Source organism: Haemorhous mexicanus, chromosome 8 (genome assembly GCF_027477595.1).
Source record: "Haemorhous mexicanus isolate bHaeMex1 chromosome 8, bHaeMex1.pri, whole genome shotgun sequence".
Classification (NCBI taxonomy): domain Eukaryota; kingdom Metazoa; phylum Chordata; class Aves; order Passeriformes; family Fringillidae; genus Haemorhous; species Haemorhous mexicanus.
The window spans coordinates 19,715,862-19,733,984 of record NC_082348.1 but is presented as its reverse complement, the minus strand read 5'-3'; the positions used below and the strand labels follow the sequence as shown (position 1 = coordinate 19,733,984).

The 18,123-nt window shown below is 36.3% G+C and overlaps 1 protein-coding gene across 1 annotated transcript in view; it reads right to left on the bottom strand.

The window, feature by feature from the left end:
- Positions 1-10,169: 10,169 nt before the first annotated feature.
- MYO3B (myosin IIIB) overlaps positions 10,170-18,123 on the bottom strand; it is a 170,196-nt gene continuing 162,242 nt past the window's right edge. The window contains exons 33-35 of the mRNA XM_059852361.1: positions 12,424-12,530; positions 12,003-12,049; positions 10,170-10,732 (exon numbers count right to left, since the gene is read on the bottom strand). Of these exons, the coding sequence (XP_059708344.1) occupies positions 10,600-10,732; positions 12,003-12,049; positions 12,424-12,530 (287 nt within the window). The 3' untranslated portion in view covers positions 10,170-10,599. The remainder of the gene's footprint in view (positions 10,733-12,002; positions 12,050-12,423; positions 12,531-18,123) is intronic.

Below are 18,123 nucleotides of genomic sequence, written 5' to 3'. Positions count from 1 at the left end.
GTAAACACAAACTCCCAGCTACTGATTAATTATTTTGTCAAAACCAAAACCAGTGTGACTATAATGAAAGTACCCAGGTTTAGTCTGGCTGAGCAGACAGATTATATATTTAATTGTAAATGGGCTGTAAACATCTGAAATCTTTATATATGGAGAAATTAATAGTATCTATATTTAGATATTTGAGAGAAGCAAGGGTTTTTACAAGACTGATCTGTAAAAATTGGAGTGATATACTTTGATTGTTGGGTATTTTTCTGATATCTCTTGCTCTGTTTAATTTGAAGGCGAAAAAATATATGTTAGCAATATCCATCTCTGTGCAGTTTGTCTAAAGAAGCCAATAATTTCTTGCAGTGTAATGAACCTCAGTAAAAGGAGAAAAGTAAGTTATTTTTAGACTACATCATTCTCATGATGAAGAAAAGAAAGAAAACAATCTCCTCAGATGAAAGATTACCACTATTTTTGCTTCAACATGCTTAAAAAAATGATGGATAAATCAAAGAAATTTCCAACACACCATCTAGTAGCATATTTACAGAGAGACACCTGGAGAAACATTTGCTGATAATATATACTATACATCACTTATGATTTTTATCACCTGTTTGGTAGTCTGTCTTTCTGAAGTTAAAACCACTAAATTTCTAGCATACTGAACAATTACTATTGAAAACTCATAATTCTAGATTTTTTATTGTGCTGATATTTTCTGTAAATTTATGACAGAAAATACTTTTTCCAAAGCTTACAGTAAGATGTAAGATAATGATTATAAAATAATCCTCTAAAAATTTGATACTGATGAAGTACTGCAGGCCCAGAGGAGAAAAAACGTTTTACTTTGTACCATCAAAAATTGAAATTTTCTTTTCCCTGATCTTTGGAAGAGGAACCAGATCTCAAGATACAGATTGCAGCAATTTCCCATTGTAGAAAAGGGAGGAATTTTATACCTGGAACATTTTATTTGCCTTTACTTTTGTAATTTGAATTACTAGTTCATTTGCAATTTTGTTCTAAACTATACCACTTGGCTTCTCAAGAAGCTTCTAAAGCATCTTAAAGTGGTTTTCTACTACAGGTATTATACACACTTTAAGACACTCTGTAAGATGATTTACTGCCTTATTATAGTATGATGAGAAAAATCTTCAAAATTTCCTACAGGTTGCCTCTACCATGAAACCTAATGGTTCATGTATTTTTACTTTTTATCTCATGTAGCTTCCTCTCTTTTCTTCTAAGTCTCTCTCATAGAAGTTTTCTACTCCATTGTCCCCAAGGCCATTAATTCCCTTATGAAAGACCATTAATACCTCTCTCTTCATGCCCATCCTTTGAAAGTCCTCCTCCAAGTGTCACCCAGAAATTGGATACAACAGAGATTAACACTGGGGGAAGCCACAGGGTGAAACAAGCAAGCTTTGCCCCCTCAGAAATAACAAATCATGTGCTCTCTATTTGGTTCCATGCAGCAGTTGGAAGAAGCAGTGAAGCTGGCACCTTATCACTGCACTGTGGCAGAGAGAAAGAAGAATCCCCCTCTAATTCTTTTAATACAAAGGAAGATAGAGAGAAAAACCATGACCATGTTCCCTACATGTTGTAATTGAGCAGAAATGGCAAGAGAAATTTCAGTACTGAAATTTCCCAAGATAATATCTTAAGAGTCCTCAGAGTATTGTCCATAGCTCAAAAATACCTCAAAAGAAAGAAAAGTAGCCTTTAATGCAGTTGAATCAATACCTGTCATAAACACTGTATTTCCTCTGAAAGTTTGAATCACTTCTAGCCTGTCAGCAACATTTTCAAGTACTACCTGCATGTACTTCTCTTATAATCAAAGGAAGGAAATACTTATATTCTCAGAACTTCCATGTACAAATTAAAAAAAGAATTTAAAAAAAGTAAGCTGTAAGTGGAACAGTGACTGGAATTTCTTTCTGAAAGCACTATATTGAGTTACTAATGAGTTTCTAATAGAGAAAACTCTTTCATACTGCTTATACCTAGTGGTTTAATAACACTTATGCTCACCTTCTTCAACTGGACTGTTGCACAGGGAGTCCAGAATGTTTATCTTTTTTGCCTCCTATTTTCTCCATAATTTGCAGATATACTCTAAAAACCACTGGGAATTTCCAGCTTAAGTGTAAAACCCGTGCAGATCTAGGTTCAACAAAGGTAGCCATCTCTAACAATCTCAGCAAACACAACACAGCTGACAGCTGAATGTTACCAATGGGGCCTCAGAAACAGGGCTTAACAATTTTGTTTAAGATCACAAGTTCTCCACCAACACTTGAGCCACAGAAGAATGTTCATTAGCTGTTATAAAAGTTAAACTGGTAGGGCTTTGTGTTTCAGGGGAGGGCCTGAAAGGTACATACAAGCAGATGCACACCAACACATTGGAGAGTAGTATAAATTCTTCAATTTAAATAATTTGCACTCTTTTCTTTCTCCTGATAATACAAAATCATGCCTTGTTTCAGTAAAAAACATTTTTTTTCTCTACATTTAATCATGTTCATATTTCTTTCTGTTTAGCTCCCACTAGTCTCTTTACATAGCATTCAGTATGATTTTATATTGTGAAAAAAAACCCACATTCTGTAGCTGGAGTTGTTTTGTCCCAATCTTGTTTTCTTTAATCTTTTGTTTGATGCATGGAAAGATGCTAACGTTTTTTGTACTATCTTAACTGTAGTGATCCGGGAGCAAAGCAAATGAGATTTACTAGATATGTTTCTGTTGTCATTATTAAACCTCATATGCTTTGCTATGTAGGCAACATGTTTTATTTCTCTTAACCTGAAAGAGGTTTCTGTCTTATTGTTGCAATTTATTAAGGGCAAACAATCTAGGGCTTATAATAGGCCTGTAGGCAGAACAAAGCCCTTGTCAAATGGAAGGGTTGGCTGCTCAGCTGGGTAGCATGTAAATGTGCAAAAAGAACTGTTCTGTTCAAAGACACTAGACATGCTTTTTAAATAAAACATCTCATAAAATTGAGAGTTGCCATTTAAGTGTTGTGTTGGAAATGTTAATTTAAAAAAATTAATTTAATTGAAGAAATACAGTTGCACTGAATTTTTTTATTTGTAAACTCTCAAATAAAATCCCACATATCACTAAGGCTTTTATTAGAGGCTCAACATAGTATGTTTCTCAAACAGCAGTTTATTGTCATTTTATAACACTGTGTTATGCAAGTTCAGTGACTACTGTACTCACCTAGGCAGACCTAATCTTATCCAAAAGGTATTTTTCATTTTTGATATGGGAAATCACCCTGCCTGTTTCTTTAACATAGTATCATGTCTCAAAAAGTAAGGCAGTTTCTGATTCTACAGTTCATTTAGAATTTCTCATTATGTGCCTCTTTGCAAGAGCTGAAATTAAAATGACAGATAAAGATTACAACATAATAGGCATTTTTTGTAATGCACTGGTCCACTTGGGCACAAGCAGCTCTTTTTTTCTCTTCTGTTGAAATGCATAATCAGGACAGTATCATCAATTAGATTTTTCACTTTAACTTTCCATAATGTTTCCAGACTTCTCTATTTGGCAAAGACAATTGGGACAGATTTCTTTATTTTTTCCTCTGGCCTAAAACTCAAAACCCCCCACTTTCCAAACTGTTACCACCGAAGAGTTTATTAAATGGCTGAAAAAGACAGCTGGTCCCACCATCTGTTAAAAATTTTCAGGGGCCAAATGAAACAGGTTACACCTTTAGCCATGCCAAGTCTTCCAATACCCCCTCCCTCTCACAGCCTGTGGAGGGCTAATCTGAATTTCACGCTCTGATTTTGCTATTGCTAATGTCTGAGCTTCTTATGTGTGCTTCTTGTAGTTGCTTATATTAGTTCTCCAGCAGTATCAAAAGCTCCCCTCTCCTTTCAACCCAGCTCATTTGCAATCAACGGAATCCTGGGTCTACAGTCTCCTTTACAATAAGATACTGTACCTTGAAGGAAACCCACAGAGAACCTAATTTGTTACTTTTTTGGAGCAACAGAGAAAATCAGGAGTACATTTCTGTTGTTTTGCAGCCACTTTTCTATAAATGCTAATGGAAGTAATTCAGATGTGCCAACAAAGACAGAATCTGCAATACACTGCAGGTGTGAGGGGGCTGAAACAAAAGGGATGCTAACCCTAATGGTATTTCTTGTCATTAACAATTCTTTGATGTTCATACTCCAGGCTCTCTTTTATCTTGCAGTTTTTCAGCCATCTTTGTTAACATGCAGTGCAACTAAACCTTTTTTTTCCTTAACCTTTAAAGACATCTGCAAAATGTTTATGCTAAGTTAGTTTCCACAGCATCTATCTGTAACACACATGGAAGTAAAATGAGATAAAGCTTGCAAGGTTATTACTAAAACATCAGTAAGTTCCTATCATTAAGTGAAAGGAACAGATCAATAAAAAGAAGCTCTTAATGTTACTTTAATAAGGATGAGTTTCTTGTAAAAGGACTGAAGATTAACTTCAGTGGAACAGAAAGAGTGTTTATAATATAGCAGCTATGTTGATGAGAACCAGCTTGTTTTACTTGTACTCATTAAAAAGAATTAACAATATCTGTAAGTTCCCATATTAAAAAAGCATGTCACAATACAATATATTTAAAGACATTCTGGTTTTCCAGAAGGGATTTCTCTACCACTAAGTGGGCAGTGGCATTCAGTCAAGGAGCTGTAGGTGGAGATTCTCCACATCCATCTGTCTTTCCATGACTTACAGATGGAAAAACACCGTTGTCTTTTAAAATGTTCAACTCAGTAGGATGACAGTAAAATGAAATGAACAATCAAAGCACACAAGATGCCAATCTGAGCTACTGCACAGCACTACTAGCAAACCCAGCGTTTTACTCTCATGCCATCGGTCATGTCCTGTTAGATCACATCCTATTTTATCATGGTCTGTTGCATTATTGTTGTAGCATGCTGGAATGTTAAATGAGCAACCTAATCAATCAATACCAATTTCCAATAGGAACTCAGCTGTAAATCTGTACTGAGTTGAAGATGTCAGAGATTGCAACACAAGTTACCAAAACTTACAGTTTTATGAAGCCTCACATTTTGTTTTTCTTTCAAAAGCTAATTTCTAACAGGTCAATTTAATCAAATAAACCAAGTCTGTGTCTACATTCAGTGCAGCACTTACCTTTGAATTTGGATGTAAACTTCCATCAAACTAGTCCTACAGAACAAGGACTGAATGCTCATTCCTGGGGTAGTAGAAATTACAAACCTAAAAGTTTCTGTTTCAAAGACTTTGCAATCTCAGTAAGAGCCATTTTATCACAAGTCTTCACATAATCTCTCCAGCTGAGCAATTGTGTTGATTTATTGCTTATAACAGGGAGCAGCAGCAAAACCAAAAATCACTAAATAAACCATGTCACACAATTTTGTGGAAGTACCTCCTGCCCAATCCTTTCCCTTTGCTAGGGACCCCAGTGCAGCCTCTCCATATCCTCATTTTTCAGCTGTACTGCGATGCTGTACTCCAGAACCCAACTTTCTGAGGGTCACTTCCACCAGAACCTCAAGATTCTGCTACCCCTGTCCTGGCCTCAACCATCTCCACCAGTGCATTAGAGAGTAGGGGACCCCCAGTTCTACTGTTCCAGTTTTATATAGGTCTTTGTCAGAGACTTGCCATGATCAGTAGCACAACAATTTTTGGAAACACTTGTGACAGGCCGGCCTGCCTCCCAGCACTGAATCCAGCCCAGTGGATGACACCCAGTCTTAATCGTGGTGATATGACTTCACTTAGAGATTGAGATGAGATTTTCACTGATAATGGGTTAGAAATTGAGGCTTGGATCTTTTGCAGAAAAAAGCACACATGTTGATCTACCTACTTGTCATCTCCATTTGCCAACTATATTACAAAATCCTAGTTAAATTATTGAAAAATAATATCTCTCTGCAATTTAAGTAAAAAATAAGCCTGCCAAACAAAAGCAAGGAAATTACCTGTTACTGGCCTGATCAATAATATGTAATCTGGTTTCTGGAAACATTACTCCAAGATATGCTTTTCACTTATCTGCTTCTATGTCCTTTAGCATCACAGCATAAGTACTACAATAAACAGTTCCATGATTACAAAATGTATATATTTAGTGTTCTGGCTGACCTTGGATTTATAGACATAATAAAATAATATTCAATAACTCTCAACAAATCTATTAAGATGAGTTAGGCACGAGCCTGTGTATTTAAAGACACAGACTCTATTATTATGAATTGTCAACGCTCTCCTTTATCTGTTCCAGTGCCCATCACAAATGAGACACAAAGCCTCTCACTGAGTTCTGTAATCTTTAGCTCTGACCCAGCGGGCTGTTCCCTAGCCTTTGGTTTTCACAGCATCCCGTGCTACTTTTGTCAGTTTGGGAGAACTGCTTTGTTGTCAAGCAGAAACAGTTTCTGTTAAGAATGCATTCTGCTGCAACTCCTCCCAAGGTGAGTACTGTTAAAGACAAGGTGTGTTATCAAAATGTATTTCTAGTGTTAACAACAAAACTGACATTACTTCTCACATTTTGTTGTCGGAGTTAAAAGCAGGATGGGTAAGTTTAGTATGTGCCACGTCTAATGCATATATTGGTACTAAAACCAAGTACCCATTTCTCACAGGAGGATACTTTTGTGCCATATGGCTTGATTTTCAATTGAATGCACTATATTTATATGGTTAACCTGAAGACATTTAAAAATGCCAGAATTTGGCTGTCACTCCAAATTCTCTTTCTGTTTTGAGCCAATGAAAAAAGGAATGAGAAATGGAGAGCATGGTAGACTTGAGTTATTTATCTCATTGCTAACTATTTTACCACAAAAAAGCAATATTCCTTTATAATTGAAAATCTTAGAACAGAAGGGTATAAACATTCATTATAATTTTTTTAAAGATGAAATTTTAAAATTGGGACTTAAATCCCATTTTCACATGGTGTAAAACATATAGTAGGCACCCAATTTCACATCATTTATAGCCACATTTTATAAGCTTCTGAGTAACAACAAGTCCTTGGATAGTCTGATAGGGGCCACTTAAAAGACCTTCAGAGCACAAAAGACCTTTCCACAACTCTTACAGTGTATGGGTGAGGGAGGTCACGTTGAGGGCAAATTTAAGATGGTTGCAATTTACTCCTATTCTAAGGTCCCTTTATGTTACTAAAGTGATGTAAATGTTTAAGTCAGAAGCACATTTAAAATTACCAAATGAAAGGGGCTAATCTCCAAAAGCTCCCTGCCCGATTTTTTTCTTTGGCACAGAGACGAGTTTTTCAGCTGCCATAACTGAAAGGCAGAAATTGTCCTTAGCAAGAGCCAGTTTCTAGTACCATTAAGGTCTACAGAAGAAATCTATTAAAATCCCTTGCTGAACTTCATCCTTTTCTCTCCCATCTGCTGAAAACTGTTTAATATATTACACACTGTCTAAGAAATTTTCTTCTTCCTAACAGGATTTAAACTCTTTACTTTTATAAAATATTAAGAACAGAATATGTTATGAACTATTAAGCAAAATACATTAATATTTCAGGATAATATACATGAAAGGAAATAGAACAATGCTTCAGTGTTGTGAAAGCCAAATAAGAAAATCCAAGCAATTCTTGTTGATATGCTTCCACTGACCAGGATCATCACACTGACATACCTCCTGTTTCACACACAAATCAATCAACCCAAACACACACTTCTGTCAATATGATAACAGAAGTTCAACTCTTTGGTCAGTCTTAGCATGGCTGCCTGGCTCTACAGCAAGGCTTTTAATAATCAGAAGGTATACACGTGTTCTAAAATCAGGATGAGAGAAGACCACCTCACAGGGTCATCTGCTGAGGATGAAGGGCAAATAAATAAGGAAAAGGGGTAAGTTAGGAAAGAATAAAATACACAGATTGACTTTATGCACAGTGTTTAGCTAAGAAGCAACAAGAATGAAAACATACTACTCAACAGCAGCTTTTAGGTAGTAAATTCAGTATTAAAGTATTAGTGACATTAGCTAATATGAAAAAGTACAGCACATGTAGATACTGGCACTGTATGTAACAAGGAAAATACTGTATTCTACCCTTTCCATGCAGCTAAATACTGCTTAAAATCTCTCTGAAGTCCAGTTCTGATGGCTGAGATTGATATGAGCTTAACAACTGGAAGAGAAGAAAGGAAGGAACCTAAGGGATGTACTTGGAGAGTTTTTGCATTTTGCCTGTACTTTATTCTTTAATGTTCTGATGCTGCTCTTGTTAACTCGAGCCCCCATTCAGCAAAGCACTTAATCACATGCCAAAATTTCATTGATTTCAATGAGACTTCAGCTTCGGATTATGTGCTCCACTGAATTATATGTTATTTTTCATTTCCCTACTTTATGAACTTAACTACTCAGTAATGTATTACTCAGTGCAAGGTAAACTGTTGGTTTTAGGCAGGTGACATAATATCTGGAAACATCACTGTCATTCAATGAAAATATCTGATAAACTCTTAACTATGCATAATGATGTGAACTGCAGTCATAATAAAGCTTTATTTTCCCTAATAGTTTTCAAAAAGGAAGGATGGAACAAGAAGGCATCAATATTGCTAGAACTCTCTGTGATCTATGCCAATGGAAGAGTAGAGCAAGTAATTTGACTGTTTAAAAATAATGTTTTTTTTCCATCCAGATGTTACAAATTAACTGAGAAATTACTCATTGCATAGGAAAATTGACATAATTTTTGATGAGTTATCATAACATACTCATTCTCGTTACCTTTTGACAAAATGTAAAGAAAGTGATCTGTACACCTGCATTCCTATTAGTTGCCATTTCTATTTATGCTGCACTTTTTAATGCCATTAATTAATCTGCAGCTATTCACCAATTCTCTGTTGTTTAAGGAGTTCCTAAATTTCAAAAGCTCTTAAGTGCCTTTAAAGTACACCTACCTGGATGTACATCAGAAGAAAATGAGGAGTGAACTGAAAGACTTCAGTGTCTGTCAGGATTATAACTTCCAGCTTCAGCCTTCTCTCTTATTTTGGGTGAAGAATGACTGAAGAATTATTCTTCCTGGAATCCTTTGCTCATCCTCATCAGCCCTGCCTAACTTAATTTCTGTTTAGGAGCTTTTGTGGAACTATTTCATTACCTTTTCTTCTTTTGAGCCCTATTCTAGCTTAGGGATATTGTGACTGCACTTGGGTCTCATTTCTCATGCCACCTTTCCTTGTCCTGTAGTCAATAAGATGATGTCAGTGAACATTGATAGTAAGAAATTATGTTGCTTAAGGAATAGGTGTGAGGTGCATCTCCAATAGGAAGATCTATTAGCAGAGACCAGGGTAAACTCATTGCAGCAGAGATAAAGACAAGGATCATAACTAGGTCTGTAAAATACACGGTCAGATTTAATCAGTATCGTTTGTTAAAAAAGAAAAAAATGAATAATTTTGAGCAAATGTGTCAGGCAGTAAATGTGATTTTATTTCTAAAAGTTTTTGACAAGAGCATGTCTGGAAAAGAAGCAAAGAATGGTCACAGGTCAAAATGGTGTTTCTGCACCAGAAATGAAAGAGTAAGGTGAAATAGTTGGCTTCTGCCATGGAAACAGTAACTGTCAAAGAATCTCAGTATTCTGTAGAAAGTCACATACTGTTATCATCAAGGATTTTCAAAGAAAGTGAAAAGCAAGTAGAAAAATTTGCAGGTGACTTTTTCCCCTTTGCTACGTACAAGAGGGCTGTGGAAATGTAGGAGTCATCGGAGCTCAGACACATAACTTAAGGAATAAATTAAATATTTGCAGGGATAACAAGAAGAACAGGTCATAATGATGGTTTCAGTCACAAGGACTAGATGAAGCAGTGTGTGAAACATTAGCTTTAAAACTGTTTTACTTCTTATATTTGAAATAATTCCCAGAGTTTGACTTATGCTAAACAAATACTTTAGAAGAAAACTATTTGCAAGGTAAACAGAGACACAATTATATTTTAAATTATTTTACTCTGTACATTTTTCTAGTGTTAAAAGCCATACACAGCAGAGAAAGTTATAAAGGACAATGTTTAATATCAGTCAAATGAAATACAAAACATTTTCACTATGACCCCAAATTAAAATTTTTAGTACAGTGTGCTTTTAATCTAGTTCAGTTCCTTGATCTTACTTTTCACACAGCTCTACCAGCAGTTGTGCCAGCACAACAGAAGGGATGGCACAGGGTGGGAACAGCAGCCAGGAGAGGGGAGGCAGGAAAGAAGGGGTTAGAATTGGATAAATTAACCTTCCTGCTGAAGAAGTGTGTCCATTATCAACATCAACACATACAGGTACTGTTGCTCCCCTTTACTGCAATTGCTTATAGAAATACAGCTAAATGTGACAGCGTACACCTGCAAACCCAGGTCCAAACAGTGAACTAAAGTAACTAGCTAATATGATATTTTTAATATATTATAGGAACACACATAAACAAAGTTAACTGGAAGAGCTTATCAGCAGGAAAATACTCTTACCAGTATTAGTCAATAGAATGAGTGAGGTTCAGCTTTGAGCAAAAGACACATCTCTTGTAGGAGGAGATGGAGAGCTGAGAAAACTGTCATCTTCAGGGGCAGATTCAACAGCTGACAATGATTCATAATACTCATCCTCTCCATCCAGTACTTTGATTTGGCTTGAAAATAAACAAACAACACTCCTTAAGTTAAACACTGTCAATATCTTCAGAAATAGAAACTACTCTGTGGATGTAAAAAGGAAAAGCCCTACTATAAGAATGGAAAAAAAAAAAAAAAGATGGGATGATTTGATGAGAAAGATAGAGCTTTTATACATATTCCAACTGCTATTACATTTTATATTCTGAATGGTTCTGAGGACAAGGGAAATACAATATCATCTTTCAGTTTGGGAGTATGAAATGATAGAACAACTACCTGCACCAAATGGGCATTTAATTTGAGCAACGTGGCTTTCTTTGTCTGTGTATGTTCCACAAGTAGGATATATTTTGGTATCCTATTTCAGATGCTATGAATATGAGCCAAGGACTACAGCATCAATTTTTGGGAAAAGCCCTATTGACAGCATGGGGCTTTCATTTTTCTGTGATGTATGATGAGCACTGCAGTCTGATGTTAGTGTTTTTATTCCCAGAATAAAAACTTTTTTAAACTAAAGAAGGGCGAGAAAATAAACCAAATCTTGCAGAGTCTTGCAAAAATTTGGACTTTAAGCTTGACTCAAAGACCTCTTGTTCATACAGTTACATTCATAAGATTAATAAAAAAAACAAAGGAAAAAAACCAGAAGGTTCTGGTAAATTTTTGAACTAAATGTGTCTGTAAGCACCCATCAGTTCTCTCAGATCCACATGATCAGGCAAGTGAATATTCTGGCAATTGCACAGGAGCCAGCCTAGTTTATTCTACCTCTACCAGGAGGTAACTGCTCATGTAGCAATGAGAACTGACTCAGTTAACAGAGAAGGAGCAACTCCCTTTTGTGCAGAGTGGCCTCTCTTGTCAGCTCCTCACATGTGCTCCCTGGGAAGACAAGAGGCCCACTGCAAGTGTGCTGCTGTGGGGCTGGCAGGGCTTCTGGCACTGTTCTAGGTCACAGGCCTTCAGTCCTAACACCCATCATCTGGCACCTTTCACTAGTGTGAAACACACTTCAAAATATGAGCAATGCTATTTTTTGGTAGTAAAAACACACAGAGAGAGCTGGGGAGCATATTTTGTAAGAATCAGTCCTAGTGTCTGCAAACAGCAGTACATACAAGTTTTACATTTGCTTCTGCAGAAAATGTCCAATGCCAATGCACAGAAATATGTTAATTGTTTATTTTTAGAAACCTCTCTAGAAAGTTTTGCATATTCTGTAATATCACAAAGGACTTCTTCTGTTTACAGTTGCTTAGAACTAAGAAGATAGATATTTACCCAAGTTTTCTTGGCTTCCTCTTGCTCCCTTGATATTCTAGAGTTCCCTGTGGAGAGGGCCAAGAACATACAGTCAAAGCAAAGCAGCAAGTCGTTAATTTTTAATTCAAAGTGATTTTGTGTTGAATGCAAGCAGATGCTGATAATATCAGAAGTCACAGCATAATTTTTTTGATCAAAGGGCTCAAGTGAGCCTGATGAAGCATGCATCTTGCTCGTCTTTGATAAACCACATCAATTATTCACCGTGAAGGCAGACATCCTGACATGAAAGCAACAGATAAAGAGCATAAGCACATGTTCAAGACGAGAGCAGAAGAACGTGGGGGTGGGGCTGGAGGGGCTGAAACAGGTATTAATAACAGAATTATTAACTGGAAACAAAGCCAGTAAAACAGCTTTATTGCCACTTTGAACTCACATTTAACTGGTTATAGTACATGTTATCCTCAGGGCTATTCAGCATTTTGGGCTGCTGACATCGTCGACGAGGTGTTCTCAGCTTCTGTTCAAGGCAGTTTTCTGAACCTACAGTAAGATAACACAATTTAGTTTTAAGCTGTGCCAGGTGCTGTGAACGTCTTAGCACATTTTAGTCTGTAAACAGTCTTTTCTTCTGTCCTATTTGGTCCTGGACTTATTAGCAAGTCTGTTCTATTCAAAGTAAGCAAACAGAAACTTGGGAATCTTTGTTTTCTCTTTTGAAACTCAGCTCAAATGCAAGTTTTTATGCAGAACTTAATTTTCACTTTTAACATTTTTTATTCTTCCGTATATCTATATCACACAGATCCTTATTCCTTTCACACTTTTTCTTAATATCTTCTGTTATCTAAGCAGGAAATGAGGTATATTGTGACTAGCTAGGAACGTATCATTCAGCAGCCACAAAATAGTTTTTCTACAGTAGACAGTAATAAAGCCTCTTGACTGATGAGACTTGGTCTATTATCATCATTTTCTTTATATAAAAAGGCCACCTTCTTGGCATGGCTCTCCATTTAATCAGATTAAATGAATCAGTCTGGAATTACACCTTCTTCATATAATTTGTGATGTGCTGTAAAGTAACAGTTGCTTAAAGTCATCTGGAAAGCAGAATTTAAAGTTGAAGGAAGTATTTCAGAAGGGTTTCTGAAAAGAACCAACAGCTTGCTAAGTTTTGGGGTTTTTTGGAGGTTTTTTTTTTGTTGTTTTTTTGAGGAGGTGTGGTTTGTTTGTTTGTTTGTTTTTTTCTTTTTTAGTATTATGGAAAAAAGACATGATGGTGTGCTATATTCTATTTTACCAGTTATTTTCATGGTACATACTTTGGATTACAGGGTAACTATTTTCATTAAGTTAGTAAGTTACTACAAGATACTGTAGGAGTAAGGAAAGGTGATTTACTATTCAGATGATTCTCCCAATGCCTTTGACTTTTCTCATACCTCCCTGTTAAAAATTATTTTAGTGACAGCATGAATAAAAACAGGGTTTGGCAGCACTGAAGGAAAAACATATATCTTATACATTTGCATTCCATACTGCAAAAGGAACTTGCTCCTATAGAAAATACCAGCACAAAGATCAAGTAGCATGAATTCCTTTAAACACTTCAAAACTGAAGTTAATATGGCTTTTGCAGATGCAGGGCTCTAATCTCACAAATCTATTGACAAGATCTGACCTTAAGGAGCAGGTAACATTACAGAGGAGGTTTATTATGCACTCAGGCTTACAGTTTGTACCTGCAATCTGAACGAGGTAGAGGAGATGTTTGAACTTTGGCCTTTTCAGCCAAAAGACTGAGAGACTGTTCTGAAAGATTTTTTCTCTTTCACTTTCTTGTGCTCAATAATAAAATTTTAAAAAAATTAATTTCCTCTCAGTGTGCAACTGCAATGTCTGCGTGGGAGAGAAGCATTTGTTGCATTCCATCACAGCACCTGGGAGATTTCTAGGCTTAAGTGACCACCAGAGCTGGGTCCAAAATTCAGTCACCAAATGAATGCAGAGCTGGGTCTAAAATTCAAACTCAATTTTATTGAGAAAGATTGTATTAATCCACTAATACAAAAAACCTTTAAAATAATACACTCATGCTCCTTGCTAATTTAATACCTACTGCTTCAGTATTTTATACTTTCACGTTAAGTAAACCTCTATATTTCTGCAAAAGAGATTGTGATGGCTGAGCCAGAACCTTTGCTACTTGCCTATGTTGTATACAAAGAGACAAGGAAGAAGTTGTGCCAGAAAATACTTATGTGGAAATTGGGTGTCCAAATAATATCTGATTTTTTGAAAGTTTTTTTCACTATGATTCAGATAGGATATAAATGCAATTTTGTTCTCTCTGAAGTCTGAAAATGTTGCAGAAAACCTGTCATAACTACATTCTAGCCTCTCTCTGCTCTGAAAGTTACTCAAATTGATCATAGAGCTTTCTCCCTCAGGACAGCAGGGTCTGCAATTTTTGCAAGCAATATTTTAAGTCACAAGGTCAGTTGAGATTTTCTTACAGCAATATAGTTTTTGAATACCTCTCTATGATTTTTTTTATTCTAGAAATAGGCTGGTATGAACTCAGGTATTCACTGTTTTGCAAAATTGCACACACCTCTCTGCATCTGGTCAGAAGTAAAAACACAGCACAAAAATACTTAGAAATTTTGAACAGTAAAATAATGTGATGGGGTAGGGTTTTTTTCCCCTTTCCCCTAAGTGCTCTTGAGGCCTTCACATGTTTTCTTTTTAAAAGCACACATATAGATAGGCTGTTTTTTTAATGTCTTTCATTCATTAGGATTCTGAGTCACTAATATTTGGCTCTACCTTTTTATCCTGACACTTAATTACTTCTGTGTATCCTACGGGTGGTCTGCAGCTTGTGTTCTCCAAAGGAAATACCCTTTCAGTGGGCCCATTTGTCTTAGTTGCACACTACATGAACAGTACAAAATCTGGTAACATTTATCATAAACTACCATATCTGGAGAAAATGGTATTAACATGTGCTCAACACTCAGCAGTTGAATAGGCATTTTAAATGCTGTTCTAAAATATTTTGCTTTGATGACAAACTTAAAGCCACCAATAAGAAAAAAGTCACTTGTAATTTAATAGAAATACTAGCAACACCCCTATCATTAACAAGGTATTGTCTATACTGCACAGAAATTGTGCCAAGTCCCCCTGGCATGTCCAGGCTCCTTAGTTTGCTACAAATTTAGAAACCAGATGAGAGGGTGAACACATGCACTTTCTTCAGGTTGTCCTTTACCACCACTTTTTAAGAAAGAGATCTGTCCCCCTTTTGTCAGGAAGAAAACCTTTTCTTGAAACTCTGAGCACAGAAATTCTTTAGGTTACAATTTCTTATTTGATAAATCACTTACTGCAGTGCAGAAATAACACAGAGTAGGCAAAATGCTTTCTGCCAAGTGCACTATGTCAGCTGATCTAAGTGTAGGGTAGCTGAGGTTCTGGGCATCCTTTCCTTGTCTCGCTTGGGCTCAGAGAGACTGACACATGGGTGAGCAGGCTCATATGGATGCTTCCCTAAAGACACCACAAAACTGATGTGGCTGACAGTGAAGGGAAATAGAAACTGGCTACTGGATCAGTCTGTTGGAGTCGAAGGTAAATAAAGAAACTGATGGCGTTTCTGTTTAGCCTTCTATTACCACTGTTGGTTATGCTTTTTATTCTTTGCTACATAAGAGCCCAAGCCAAAAAAACAGCACTTGCAGAGCTCAGACAGATTAAAAAGATATATTTTTTCAAGTAAATGTGAAGTCAAACATTCGAGATACATTTTTATGAACTGGGAATTACATAGTTGGAAAGCAGTGTCTCCAGGAGAGACTTGGGAACTACAGATATTCAGCTGAATATGAAATATACTGGGTGCAAGAAAGGGAAGACTACTCAACAGAAATAGAAAAACAGTCTTACTGTTGTGTACAGAATTATTTTAAAGTGGGTGCAATAAAGGGCAGAATGTTTTGAGAACAGGAACAATTTGAACTCTGAAAAATCTGCCACACGGCGAGAAATATAAGAAGATTGTTCTACTTCATTTTTTTCAAAAGAGGTGATTTGAAGCAAGTGTAAACCCCTATATAGAAGGTGGAGGGCTTTTCAAATTGGAAAACAAAAGTCTAGATTAACTAATGGTCAGAAGCAGAAGAAAATTTTAGACCAGAATTACAGCACATACTGAATGCAATCAATTAGGAGAAAAAATATTTATCAGTATGACGGAAACTCAGGTTGAAACTACAAACTTTTAAAAAGGCATGTTTTGACTTAAGCAAAAACTACTGAAAATGGGACAGAGATCACTTCTATTTTAACAAGAATTAATTTCTCTAATGTGGTTTTTATCAGAAGTCTCATTCTGCAGAAGATCTATATTGATCTTTTAAATTCTGGGATTAGGTTCTGAATATCCACGTGATTCTTCTTTGTTTTCTTATGGCTGACATGGAAATAATTTTCTTCAGTTATCCATCATATCCATTATACTGACATTTTAAATGATATCTCTTAGCTTGGAGATGATTAGCACATTTCTTTTATCTTATTCAGAATATTTTTCTGTTTAAAAATCTATCCATAAACTGCAAAGGACTCTTTTAGAAATGCACAAACTGTCAAGCAGTAAGATTTAACAAAAGACTTCAAACTCCTCTTTAGCACAGACACATGGACTTTTGCATCTAGGATTTGGGCCCTGACCAATACTTTCAAAACAGTAGTGGCAAAAATGTATTTTTCTAATGACTTCCCATGGAGCAGGTGACTTTCAGGTGATATTCAGTGAAGTTCCCATCTTAGATGTCCTTATTGTCCTGATTATCTTAGTATTGAAAGCATGGGTACCAGGCAGCCATGTCAGAAGAACAGAATCATCAGATTTTGCTTGCTGGAATGAAGTTAGGGTCTCCATAAAATCTTAATGACTAAACTCTTGCTTCAAAAACCTCTTGGTGCTGATAATCTTGCCAAACATTGCTAATTTTTCCTGTATGGAGAATTCTGCACAGAAATGCTGAGGAAGCAGCTTAACTGCATTTGGAACTTGTAAAATAAACTTATTTGAATCAGATTGTTTTAAGGGTGGTGCAGCACACCTGGGGCTCTAAACACTGGTTGACATCTTACTTTTTTTGCAAGGAATGCACACAAGGGTTCTTTGCCAATGCGTCAGTGCCCTTAAGAGGCTGTGTTGCCAATTCCCTTGCAGAAGGGACTTCATCCTCCACAACACATATTGAAGGGTAGAGCTGAGTACACTCATTTTCCTTGGGAAGCCATTTACCCAGGCAAGTTTGGGAGGGGTTAGTCTTATCTCCTTTCCTGCTACAGGTGAACACAAACCTGGTATCACAGGAAGGGTAGCTTTTTCCTAATTACTCAAACTAGGAGATTCAGAGTATGAGAAGGGGCAGTTTGTCAAAGGAAAGGTAATGGGGCCATTTAAGGAATCATATATATGATTAACAGCGTAAGCAAATAAAGTAGAGAAATCCCTATGACAAGAAAAATAGTAAGCATGTAGCTGATTTCCAATCTATAATATCAGATGAAACATGAAAGTGCAACCCTTAATTATAAGCAAATATTAGCACAGACTCATGGGATCTCATCATAACATCTCAAGGTCTACATTCATGAAAATTTAAGCAATGTTTAAAATCATGTTAATTTGTTCTTTGTTTGTTTCTTTTCCTGCCAGTCTAATTTATTCCAAAAGACTTTGGTTCTCAAGCCTGGATATATTGATCATGCCTATGTAAAGCATTGTTATAGCCTGGGGAGAAGACTTTTGTGAAAAAACTTGTCTTTGTTCTCCTTTGATAATTTATATGTATTTTGATGTTTTCAAGTTTCCAGTTTTGAATCATTTTTAAAGGCAGCAAGTTAACTTCACTTTTCCTCTTGAAGTCTTAGGCAAATGCAGAAATGACCTCACAGACAATGATAATATACATCCTCCTCCTGGACTGGATGCTAGTGGATAATTATGTGAGGCATGTAGACTTCAAGGAACAGCTACATTTTCCTGTGTGCTATGCAAGTCTGTTCAAGGAGAGAACTCAAGGGGTTAATGATTCTGGTCCCATTCATATCA